Here is a 12,757-nt window from a genome sequence, read left to right as displayed (position 1 = left end):
GCCTGAACTCGAATGGAGCAGGAATAAAGCAGCAGCGGCGGATTCTTCTCATTAGGCGCCAAGTAATGTGCCCCGTCCCTGCAGTAAGAACCCAAAGGCTCTTCTCCGACTGGACAACCCTCAAAGGCTGGGCCTTGTGCGAAATACGCCTGGGCATTAGAAGGGGCAATTTAGATCAAGCACTCTTGAAAAAGGAAAGTGAATGGATTTTCAACATGAAAACAGTGAGTCCATTTGGACTTAATGAAAATTTTGGCTTCGGATGCTTTCTGTAATAGATCTATATCAATGTATACTTTCTCCAATATGTACATATCTCTCCATGGATGTATGAAGAAAAATTATGTCCGAGGTATACCATTATCACCATCATAGGATTTACATGCCATTCATTATACAATCCACTTTATTTTGTAAAGTTAAAATAAAATTAAAATGACAGCTTTTTTTAGAAAGTAAAAATTAAACATATATCCTCCTCATTTCTTTCATTTTCCATAATTTGGTTATAGCTTTTTGCAGTCATGGTGTTCTGTTAATAATTTTTGCAATTTCTCATAATAATTTATAGAGAATCTTACCTATATCATACCAGTCGAGACTGAGGTCTCTGATTGGTCTCTGAGACTGTCAATCAGGAAGGACCCTATTTATAGGGCACTTCAATGGCGGCCTCCCACCCCTGGAAGAAGCCAGAATGCTGGCGAAACGCGCGTCGGGTTTTTAATCCTTTATCCTTGGTGCCTTCACATGGCCAGAGTTGTCCCTGTTCAGCTCTCAATTGATCACGCCACACAACACGGCTGACAGTTGTCAGCTGTCTCACTGCGCTACACCGCTTGCGTGTCTCGCTGTCTAATCCTAATCCTGATCAGCTGGGATATCTCCCTCACCTCTCACCACGATATGGTCTGACGGCTGGTAACTCCAGGCATAGTCTACCCGAGGTTGCAATTCACTATCCTCGAGTCTGACCACAGGCGAGGTGCAGTGAGCAGGGCCGCCATCAGGAATTTCAGGGCCCCCTACAGCTATATTTTCTGGGCCCCCCTACCGTGGCACCGCCTGTTAACGGTACTCCGTCCAGTACTATATCATGGTACCCAGGGCCGCCATCAGGGGGGGTATTATGGGTACTGATGTGAGAGGCCCGGCCAAACCTAATTGAAAGGGGGGCCCGGCAAACTGCCGCGACTTGCCTTTGGTAGAAAAAAAACAGGCCCCTGCAATGGGGCCCGTTTTTTTCACCAAAAGAATGTCATGAGCTGCGGGCCCCCCTTTCAATTAGGTTTGGCCGGGCCTCTCACATCAGTACCCCTAATACCCCCCTGATGGCGGCCCTGGGTAGCATGGGGTCGTCATGGGGGCCGTCAAACACCGCCGCCTGTGCGACCGATCACGCGCACCCGCAAACTCCCGCGCATGCGCACCGGCGACCGCCTGGAACCGCGCACCGAATTTTGAGGCAGATTTTGACCTGCCCACACTATCTTGCCGCGTTTTTTGCCCACGGCGATTGAGGACAGCAGACAGAAAACGCAGCGAAAAATGCATTTTCTGCCTCCCATTGATTTCGATGGGAGGTCAGAGGCAGAACCGCGGCAAGAAAGGACGTGCTGCTTTTTCTTTTTTCCGCGACTGCCTCCCATTGATTTCAGATTAAATCAATGTGAGGCGGTTTTGGAAGTTTTTTGGTGCTGATTCTGACGCAGTGTCCGAGTCAATATCAAGGCCCAAAAACTCTGTGAACTGGGCCTTATTGTTAGGGCTTATTCAGACGAACGTGTAATACTTCCATGCAACGTGCGTGATTTTCACGCGCCTCGCACGGACCTATGTTACTCTATGGGGCCGTGCAGACTGTCAGTGATTTTCACGCAGCGTGTGTCCGTGTGTCCGCTGCGTAAAACTCACGACATGTCCGATATTTGTGCATTGTTCGCGCATCACACACCCATTGAAGTCAATGGGTGCGTGAAAATCACGCCCAGCGCTTCCGCAGCCGTATAAACTATGAATGAAAACAGAAATGCACCACGTGCTACAAACATACAAACAGAGTGTCATAATGATGGCGGCTGCACGAAAATCACGCAGCCACGCATCATACGCTGCTGACACACAGAGCTGTTATGGACCTTTTGCATGCGCAAAACGCCACGTTTTTGCGCGCGCAAAAAGCACACGCTCGTGTAAATCCGGCCTTAGGGTAGGAACACACTAGGCATGAACACTGCAGATTTTATGCAACACATTTTATTGTGGAAAATCCGCAGCGTATTACAGTCGCAGCAGAGTGGGTGAGGTTTGAACAAATCTCATCCACACGCTGCAAAAAAAATGGACCTGCAGTGTGGCTTTTTAAGCCGCAGCGTGTCAATGTATTCTGTGGAATCGCTGCTCCTCTGTTGCAGAAATGCTGCGGTTCTGCCGCAAAAATCACAAATGAGAAAAAAAAAAAAAGGCACTTTTTTAAATTTATAAAAAAGTTTAGACTTACCCCGGCCGTAGTCCTGGTGACGCGATCCTCTATTCTTAGCGTAGCCCCGCCTCCTGTCATGACGTTTCATCCCATGTGACTGCTGCAGCGGTCACATGGTCTACAGCGTCATCCCAGGAGGCGGGGCTACGTTCAGAAGAGAGAGATGCGTCACTTAAACTACGGCCGGGGTAAGTCTAAACTTTTTTTTCCCTGCAGGATTCCCGCAGCGGACACGCCTCACGAAACCTGCGCCACTATTTGGTGCGGTTTTGCTGGCGGAATTCCCTGCGGCTCCCGGGATAAACTGTGGAGTTTTACTCAGCATATCCGCCTAGTGTGTCCCTTATGATGTCGCTCCTGGAGCTGCTGCCGCTCTCTAAATAGGCAGTTGGTTCAGTAGAATTTGGAATTATTTTTTTTTGTGAACCAGCTTAAAAAAATACAAAACTTTTGTGTTCGGGCCTGTTCACATCACCGTTCGCTTCCGCTCCGGGGTTCCGTCTGAGGTTTCTGTCGGGTGAACCCCGCAACGGAAAGTGAAAGTGACAGCACAGCTTCCGTTTCCATCACCATTAGCGCAGTCGACTGCGCTATTAATTCCGTCCGAAAACCAGCCGGAATGGTGACGAACGGAAACCATTAGCGATGTTTCCGTCACCATTGAGATCAATGGTGACTGAAACGGAAGCTGTGCTGTCACTTTCACTTTCGGTTGCGGGGTTCACCCGACAGAAACCTCAGACGGAACCCCGGAGCGGAAGCGAACAGTGATGTGAACAGGCCCTAACACAAAAGTTTTGTATTTTTTTAAGCCGGTTCACAAAAAAAAATATTTCCAAATTCTACTGAACCAACTGCCTATGTGGAGAGCGGCAGCAGCTCCAGGAGCGACATCATAAGGGACACACTAGGCGGATATGCTGAGTAAAACTACACAGCTTATCCGCCTCGGTAGCCGCAGGGAATTCTGCCAGCAAAACCGCACCAAATAGCGGCGCAAGTTTCGTGAGGCGTGTCCGCTGCGGGAATCCTGCAGGAAAAAAAAAGTTTAGACTTGCCCCGGCCGTAGTCCTGGTGACGCATCTCTCTCTTCTGAACGTAGCCCCGCCTCCTGGGATGACGCTGTAGACCATGTGACCGCTGCATCAGTCACATGGGATGAAACGTCATGACAGGAGGCCGAGCTGCGCTAAGAATAGAGGATCGCGTCACCAGGACTACGGCCGGGGCAAGTCTAAACTTTATCAATTTAAAAAAGTACCTTTTTTTTCTTCTCTTGTGTGATTTTTGCGGCAGAACCGCAGCATTTCCGCAACAGAGGAGCGGCGATTCCACAGAATAAATTGACACGCTGCGGCTTAAAAAGCCAAAGCCACACTGCAGGTCCATTATTTTTGCAGCGTGTGGATGAGATTTGTTTAAACCTCATCCACTCTGCTGCGACTGTAATACGCTGCGGATTTTCCACAATAAAATGTGTTGCATAAAATGCGCAGTGTTCATGACTAGTGTGTTCCTACCCTAAGGCCGGATTTACACAAGCGTGTGCTTTTTGCACGCGCAAAAAACGTGGCGTTTTGCGCATGCAAAAGGTCCATAACAGCTCCGTGTGTCATCAGCGTATGATGCGCGGCTGCGTGATTTCCGCGCAGCCGCCATCATTATGACACTCTGTTTGTATGTTTGTAGCACGTGGTGCTTTTCTAATTTCATTCATAGTTTATACGGCTGCGGAAGTGCTGGGCGTGATTTTCACGCACCCATTGACTTCAATGGGTGCGTGATGCGCGAACAATGCACAAATATCGGACATGTCGTGAGTTTTACGCAGCGGACACGCGGACACACGCTGCGTGAAAATCACTGACAGTCCGCACGGCCCCATAGAGTAACATAGGTCCGTGCGAGGCGCGTGAAAATCACGCACGTTGCATGGAAGTATTACACGTTCGTCTGAATAAGCCCTAACAATAAGGCCCAGTTCACAGAGTTTTTGGGCCTTGATATTGACTCGGACACTGCGTCAGAATCAGCACCAAACAACTTCCAAAACCGCCTCCCATTGATTTAATCTGAAATCAATGGGAGCCAGTCGCGGAAAAAAGAAAAAGCAGCACGTCCTTTCTTGCCGCGGTTCCGCCTCTGACCTCCCATCTAAATCAATGGGAGGCAGAAAATGCATTTTTCGCTGCGTTTTTTGTCTGCTGTCCTCAATCGCCGCGGGCAAAAAACGCAGCAAAAAAACGCGGCAAGATAGTGTGGGCAGGGCAAAATCTGCCTCAAAATTCTTTAAGGAATTTTGAGGCAGATTTTTTTTTGCCTGCAAAATACTGTGTGAACAGGGCCATACATAAACAACACTTTGAGATAATTTACTCACTGTCAGAAGAGCTGCTCCCACTCCAGTCCTCTTCCGGCGATGTCTTCCAGGGGAGGTCTTCGGTCCAGACGTCCAGTCCTTCACCTCCAGCCAGGTAAGTTTTGTCCATGTGGGTCCGCGGCTGCGCGCGCTTCGTTCGCGGGTGCGCGCGCGGTCGACCGCGGGTGCGCGCGCGGGCGGTCTCCAGTGCGGGCGTTCGTGGATGCGCGCTCGCGAGTGCGCACGCGCGGGAGTTTCATTGTGCGCGCGATCGGGTGCGCGCGCGCGCGGGCGGACGGTTTGACGGCCCGGCATGACGAGGGGAGGGGGCCCGCAGCAGCAGCAGCAGCAGCAGCAGCAGCTCACGACATACTTTTGGTGAAAAAAAACGGGCCCCATTGCAGGGGCCCGTTTTTTCCTACCAAAAGAATGTCGAGGCAGTTGCCGGGCCCCCCTTTCAATTAGGTTTGGCCGGGCCCCTCACACCACTACCCCTAATACCCCCCTGATGGCGGCCCTGGCAGTGAGTCTGTGGGGTTTAGACAATCGAACCCTCACTGTTCCACTAATCAGCTCGGTCCATACACTGAGTTTACTGGGCGGAATTATTCTAACCGCTCCAGTATAAGACAAAACCCAGTGAACGGTTGCTTATTACCGCGTTTGGGTTGACATCCAACAGTGACAGCGGCACACCTCACAGCCGCTTTCCAATTCGCTGCTTCCTAGGCAGATAGCGGCGTTTAGGCTTTCCTGCACTCATAAATTGTCCAATATAAACGCAACAAAAACGCTGAATGTGCAAGTGGCCAGATCACATCTGGTCACCCATTTAATGTAGGGTCAATTCTGAGCCCTATTAGCTGTTCGCTGTTTTAACAGCGCAGCTCGAATTAATACTATTTCCAAACTTTCTACAGCTGCTGGCTGTCACATCAGCGCAGCTTATAACTCCTTCAGCTTATATATTGCTACAAATTGTGAATTGGATTCCAACTCAATTACTTTGAGCCACCACAATCGTTACAATTTATACTATCAAACCATTTCTTTATTCACAATCCAACAACGTGTACATCACAATGGAATACAGTGGAATTACCCTACATCCTTTACAGTGAAATCATCTACATCACACTCACTTCATTCAAGTCTAGATAGCTGCCGATTTATAACGCAGCACATCTTTGTGTGTGTATGTGGCCAATATTCTTATTATTCAATTAAACTTGTGGTGGGCCATATCGGTCCCCTCAGCTGCCCGATGGTATCGGAACATCTTTCCAGTACGGGCTAGCTTCACTAGCTGACTTATTGGTCAAAATCATCACTGATTCCATTGTCCCATCGGGAGCTATTTTTCTCAATTATAGTGCAGTGACACGTGCCACCTAGTGCTCAACAGCGGTAGTGCAATCACTTGATATTCTATGTAGTGGCATCTCTCATACAATATCTAATTTCTATTCAGGCCAAGGTATGTGAGTTTGGGGGTCACTCACACATACAGGTTTGCACCAATGGACTTTTAATAATTAATTAATGCATATCCAATAAAGTTTTTTGTTTTACAATTTAGTTTAGACCACATCTTTTCTCTTTCCCTTCCCTATATTACTCTTCTAAGAGCCCCCACCAAGTCTACAACAGAGCTGCCGCCTCCATCTTGTGCTTATTCGTGCGCATGTCTTTATTCCCGCTGGTCTCCCATGTCGGGAAGAGTCGTTCAGTCCGTGCAGCCGCTCCTTCATGCTGCAGGATATGGGGGGACATTCCCGGGTGTGATAGCGCAGAGCTGCTGCTGCATTAGGGGCTTGTTATCTGCGGGCTGCACGGGCTGATTCTTCTCCATCCAACGATACCGTGAAACGCACAATTCCAACGTCCGCTGCCAATCTCCAGTATAAAGGTGGTGACGTACAAACATGTAACACGTATTTATTACATCCGTATCGTTCCCGAATTACCGACATTATGTCCCTGTCCTCTCATGTGACCGGCATTATGTTCCTGTTCCCTCATATTACCGGCATTATGTCCCTGTCCTCTCATGTGACCGGCATTATGTTCCTGTTCCTTCATATTACCGGCATTATATCCCTGTTCCTTCATATTATCGGCATTACCTCCCTGTTCCTTCATATAACAGGCATTATGTCCCTTTTCCATCATATTACCGGCATTATGTCCCTGTTCCTACATATTACAGGCATTATATCTCTATTCCTTCATATTATCGGCATTATGTCCCTGTTCCCTCATATTACCGGCATTACGTCCCTGTTTCTTCATATTACCGGCATTACGTCCCGGCTCCTTCATATTATCGGCATTACGTCCCTGTTCCCTCATCTTACCGGCATTATGTACCTGTTCCTTCATCTTACCGACATTATGTCCCTGTTCCTTCATATTACCGGCATTACGTCCCTGTTCCCTCATCTTACAGGCATTTTGTCCCTGTTCCTTCATATTACCGGCATTATGTCCTTGTTCCTTCATATTACAGGCATTATGTCCCTGTTGCTTCATCTTACCGGCATTATGTCCCTGTTCCTTCATCTTACCGGCATTATATCTTTTTTCCTTCATATTATCGGCATTACGTCCCTGTTCCTTCATATTACCGGCATTACGTCCCGGCTCCTTCATATTATCGGCATTATGTCCCTGTTCCTTCATATTATCGGCATTACGTCCCTGTTCCTTCATATTACAGGTATTATGTCCCTGTTCCATCATATTACCGGCATTATGTCCCTGTTCCTACATATTACAGGCATTATTTCCCTGTTCCTTCATATTACCGGCATTATGTCCCTGTTCCTTCATATTACAGGCATTATGTCCCTGTTCCTTCATATTACAGGTATTATGTCCCTGTTCTTTCATATTACAGGCATTACGTCCCCGTTCCTTCTTATTACCGGCATTATATCCTTGTTCCTTCATATTACCGCCATTATGTCCCTGTTCCTTCACCCAACTTCATGCGTTCGTGTGATGAGGTGAGTCCTAAGTATAGACAACGAACAGTGTTAGTACGAAGTAGAAATAGGTGCTTTCTGTTTCCTGTCATTATATTGCCAGCAGCTCGATTATACCAGCAGTCTGGCAAAGTGACATACAAGACAATGCAAGTCGATACTTATGTGGAACTTGGTGCTACAAATTGCTAGTTTGTTTTGAAAATCTCGTAACATTTGTAGCAATGAGAGCAGCTTGGAAAACACGGCCCCTCCAACATTGGTTTTTGCTCTTGAAAAATGCCGTATCAGCTGCATCAGTTTGTCCTTTTTCATTCATTGAATGCGTCTCATTAAATGTTGCTCTGCAAGAAACTGCACGCGTTACTGTAATAAAGGGAGTCCTATATAGGGACAGCAGACAGATTCATTATTAGTACTAGAGGTTAATAGATTTATTGCCAGCAGCCTTATTAATCCCAGCCGTCCGGCAGAATGAGATACGAAGCAATACGAGCCGATACGTGTGTCAAAGTTGGTCCCAGTAACAGATTTATTGTTTGTTGTAAGAATCTGGTAACATTAGTAGCAGTGACAGCAGCTAAGAAAACACTGGCCCTCTCTCCAAGGATTGCGGAAAGCACGTTGCCCAGCAGCAAGCTGGACGCCGAAGCAGCAACACAGCAACTCAGCAGTTTGATTCACTGCTCGTGCGGATATTCAGCGGTGTTTCTGCCACTCGTGTACATGCAGGCATCGGCACAAACGGCGTCCGGCAGCGCCGCTACGAGGATGTTTTCCTGCCGGAGGATAACTGGGCAGCAAGTATAGCACTAAGGCACTCTTTCCCTTTAGATTAACATTCCCTGGTCTAAAACGGAATTCAGTCAGCTGCTTCTAGAACGCTATTAGGGGACACACTGCGGTCCACATATCCGGCACCTCACTGGAAGACCGACGTGATATAGCTGATCTATAGAGGATGTGGCGGCTCTGAGAAGAGCCTTTGTGTTGTGTAAGATAGAGCAGAGCAGGAGCGGAATTAACCTCCGAAGCCGTAGAGAGTGCGGCCCTGGCGTTTGAGCGCGTACACCACGTCCATAGCGGTGACGGTCTTCCTCTTAGCGTGCTCGGTGTAGGTGACGGCGTCACGGATGACGTTCTCCAGGAAAACCTTCAGGACGCCGCGAGTCTCTTCATAGATGAGACCGGAGATGCGTTTGACGCCTCCCCTGCGAGCTAGACGGCGGATTGCAGGCTTGGTGATGCCCTGGATGTTATCACGGAGCACCTTCCTGTGCCGCTTGGCACCGCCCTTTCCGAGTCCTTTTCCTCCTTTACCACGACCAGACATCCTGTAAGCTGTAGCTAAAGAGAACTATTGTAGCGACAACCGCGGGGTGCGTCTTTATATAGACCTTGGGTGGACCAGAGAGAGAACTGTAATACATGTCACTTCCGGTTGGGCGTTTCTCTCAGCAAATTCACATTACCAACCCCTCCCCCTCCCGTTGATTGGCTTAACTCAGATTTTGAATTTCACGCTCATTTTACAATTCCGGCCGCTCTTTTCCCGCGTCTAGCGCGACTGCTGTGTAATTTCTATATGCCCCAAATCTAAAGGTAAACAGAAGCGGCCGGGCGAGCGGGCACTCTACGTGACTTCCCCCTCCCTGACATTCCCCCTACTCATTTCTAGCCTTCACTGGCAGAGATGCTGGGAAGGAGCCGGGAGGAGGCCCCGGGATCTCTGCCATAGTCCTGCCGATCTGCACATCGCTGTGATCGGACAAGATATATGTGTTTGCGGGAGCTCGTTCCCTGTATTCCCGGCATTTGTCACTATCACAGGGTTCTTTACCACAATGTCTAACGTGCGGGAAGCTGATTGTCCGATGCAGTGGCGACCTGGAGCTGCAGAGAGCCCAGAAGGGTAACCCGGCACAGACAAAATGTCGGAGTGTCTTCCGCCTGTCTTATTGTAACTTGGCACGGAGGAGACACCAGCGTCTGCTCCACCTGTATTACAATTTCCCAGCACAGAAAAGACACAAGTCTGCTCATCCTTTACTAAAATAACCTGACACAGGCCAGACCCCAGAACCTGCTCCTCCAGCAGTACATTACCCGGACACAGACAGGACACTAGAGGCTTCTCCAGCTGTATAACTGTAAGCCGGCAAAAGACAAGACACCGTAGTATTGTCTCTGTCCCCTCATATTACTGCCATTCTGTCCCCTGTAGGAGGGCACAGGGACATAATGCCGGTAATATGTCCCTGTTCCCTCATCTTCGAGGCATTATGTCCCTGTTCCCTCATATTACAGGCATTATGTCCCTGTTCCTTCGTATTACAGGCTTTATGTCCCTGTTCCTTCATATTACTGGCATTATGCCCCTGTTCCTTCATATTACCGGCTTTATGTCCCTGTTCCCTCATATTACAGACATTATGTCCCTATTCACTCATATTACCGGCATTACGTTCCTGCTCCTTCATATTCCCGGAATTACGTTCCTATTCCTTCATATTACCGTAATTATGTCCCTGTTCCTTCATATTACCGGCATTATGTCCCTGTTCCCTCATCTTACCGGCATTATATCCCTGTTTCTTCATATTACCAGCATTATGTCCCTGTTCCCTCATCTCACCAGCATTATGTCACTGTTTCTTCATATTATCGGCATTACGTCCCTGTTTCTTCATATTACAGGCATTATGTCACTGTTCCTTCATATTACCGGCATTATGTCCCTGTTCCTTCATATTACCGACATTATGTCCTTGTTCTTTCATATTACCGGTATCATGTTTTTGTTCCTTCATATTACAGGCATTATGTCTCTGTTCCTTCATCTTACCGGCTTTATGTCCCTGTTCCCTCATCTGAACCGGCATTATGTGCCTGTTCCTTCATCTTACCGGCATTATGTCCCTGTTCCTTCATATTATCGGCATTACGTCCCTGTTCCTTCATATTACCGGCATTATGTCCCTGTTCCTTCATCTTACCGGCATTATGTCCTTGTTCCTTCATATTACCGGCATTACGTCCCTGTTTCTTCATATTACCGGCATTACGTCCCTGTTTCTTCATATTACCGGCATTACGTCCCTGTTCTCTCATCTTACCGGCATTTTGTCTCTGTTCCCTCATCTTACATGCTTTATGTCCCTGTTCCCTCATCTTAACGCCATTTTGTCCCTGTTCCCTCATCTTAACGGCATTACGTTCCTCTTCCTTCATATTACAGGGATTATTTCCCTGTTCCTTCATATTACAGGCTTCATGTCCCTGTTCCTTCATATTACAGGCATTATGTCCTTGTTCCTTCATCTTACAGGCATTATCTCCCTGTTCCCTCATCATACCGGCATTATGCCCCTGTTCCCTCCTCTTACCGGCGTTATGTCCCTGTTCCCTCATCTTACCGGCATTATCTCCCTGTTCCTTCATATTATCGGCATTACGTCCCTGTTCCCTCATCTTACCGGCATTTTGTCCCTGTTCCCTCATCTTACGGGCATTATGTCCCTGTTCCTTCATATTACCGCATTATGTCCCTGTTTCTTCATATTACTGGCATTATGTCCCTGTTCCTTCATATTACCGGCATTATGTCCCTGTTCCTTCATATTACCGCCATTATGTCCCTGTTCCTTCTTATTACAGGCACTATATCCACGTTCCTTCATATTACCGGCATTATGTACCTGTTCTTTCATATTACCGGCATTATGTCCCTGTTCCTTCATATTACCGACACTATGTCCCTGTTCCTTCATATTACAGGCACTATATCCCCGTTCCTTCATATTACCGGCATTATTTCCATGTTCCTTCATATTACTGGCATTATGTCCCTGTTCCTTCATATTTCCATCATTATGTCCCTGTTCCTTCATATTACCGCCATTATGTCCCTGTTCCTTCATATTACCGCCATTATGTCCCTTTTCCTTCTTATTACCGGCATTATGTCCCTGTTCCTTCCTATTACCGGCATTATGTCCCTGCTCCCTCCTATTACCGCATTATGTCCCTATTCTATTACAGCGTGTAGAAGAAACCAGAGACTGCTCCTCCAATAACCAGGCAATTACAATAATGACTAAACACACTAGAGTTTGTGGCTACAATAACCTTACACCAATAAAAAGAAACAACAAAGTCTGCTCCACCTGTAATACAATAACACGGAACAGACTAGCAACTATAGTTTGCTTCAGATGTAATACAATAACCCCGCACAGAATAGACACCAGAGTCTACTTCACCTGTATTCATAAAACCCAGCACATACGTATTGATGTGATACAGATGTAACAGATTCTAGTGTACTGTAACAGACAAGACATTAGAGTACGCTCCACCTGTATTACAAGAACCCAAGTCCCAGCACATACAGTACGCTAGAATCTGCTCCACCTGTATTACAATAACCCAGCACAGGAAAGACACCAGCGACCACTTCTTTCGTAATAGAATGACCAGGCACAGACAAGACACCATAGTCTGCTCCACCTGTATTCAAATTACCCAGCACAGACAAGACACCAGAATGCTCCTATTTTACTACAATGAGCCGGAAAAGACTAGAGCCAGAGCAGGGGTCTCAAGCACTCGGCCCGCGGGACACAGAGCCGCTAATACAGGCTCTGCTCCGGGACTCTGTGGAATTCCCTGACATCGTTGTCCATATATGGACAGTCAGGGGCGTAGCTAAAGGCTCATGGGCCCGGGTGCAAGAATTCAGCTTGGGCCCCCCTACCCCTCCCCAGCACCACCATCATCATCAGACCCCTGCGCGCTCCTATGCCCAGATGCCTTGCCCAACAGCCCCCATAGTATAATGCCCCCACACAGTTAATACTCCCATAGCTGCCCCCACATAGTATAATGCCCCATAACGTATACTGCCCCCCCATAATAGCCCCATACCGT

The 12,757-nt window shown here is 47.7% G+C and overlaps 1 protein-coding gene across 1 annotated transcript; it reads right to left on the bottom strand.

Moving 5' to 3' along the window:
* Positions 1–8,392: 8,392 nt before the first annotated feature.
* On the bottom strand, positions 8,393–9,161 carry LOC142663789 (histone H4). Its single transcript, XM_075842624.1, has one exon. The coding sequence runs from the start codon at positions 9,159–9,161 to the stop codon at positions 8,850–8,852; it is 312 nt and encodes a 103-aa protein (XP_075698739.1). The 3' UTR covers positions 8,393–8,849.
* Positions 9,162–12,757: the final 3,596 nt, after the last annotated feature.

This window comes from Rhinoderma darwinii, chromosome 11, assembly GCF_050947455.1.
Source record: "Rhinoderma darwinii isolate aRhiDar2 chromosome 11, aRhiDar2.hap1, whole genome shotgun sequence".
NCBI classification, from domain to species: Eukaryota; Metazoa; Chordata; class Amphibia; order Anura; family Rhinodermatidae; genus Rhinoderma; species Rhinoderma darwinii.
The sequence above is the reverse complement of the archived record's forward strand: the minus strand, read 5'-3'. Positions and strand labels throughout refer to the sequence as shown.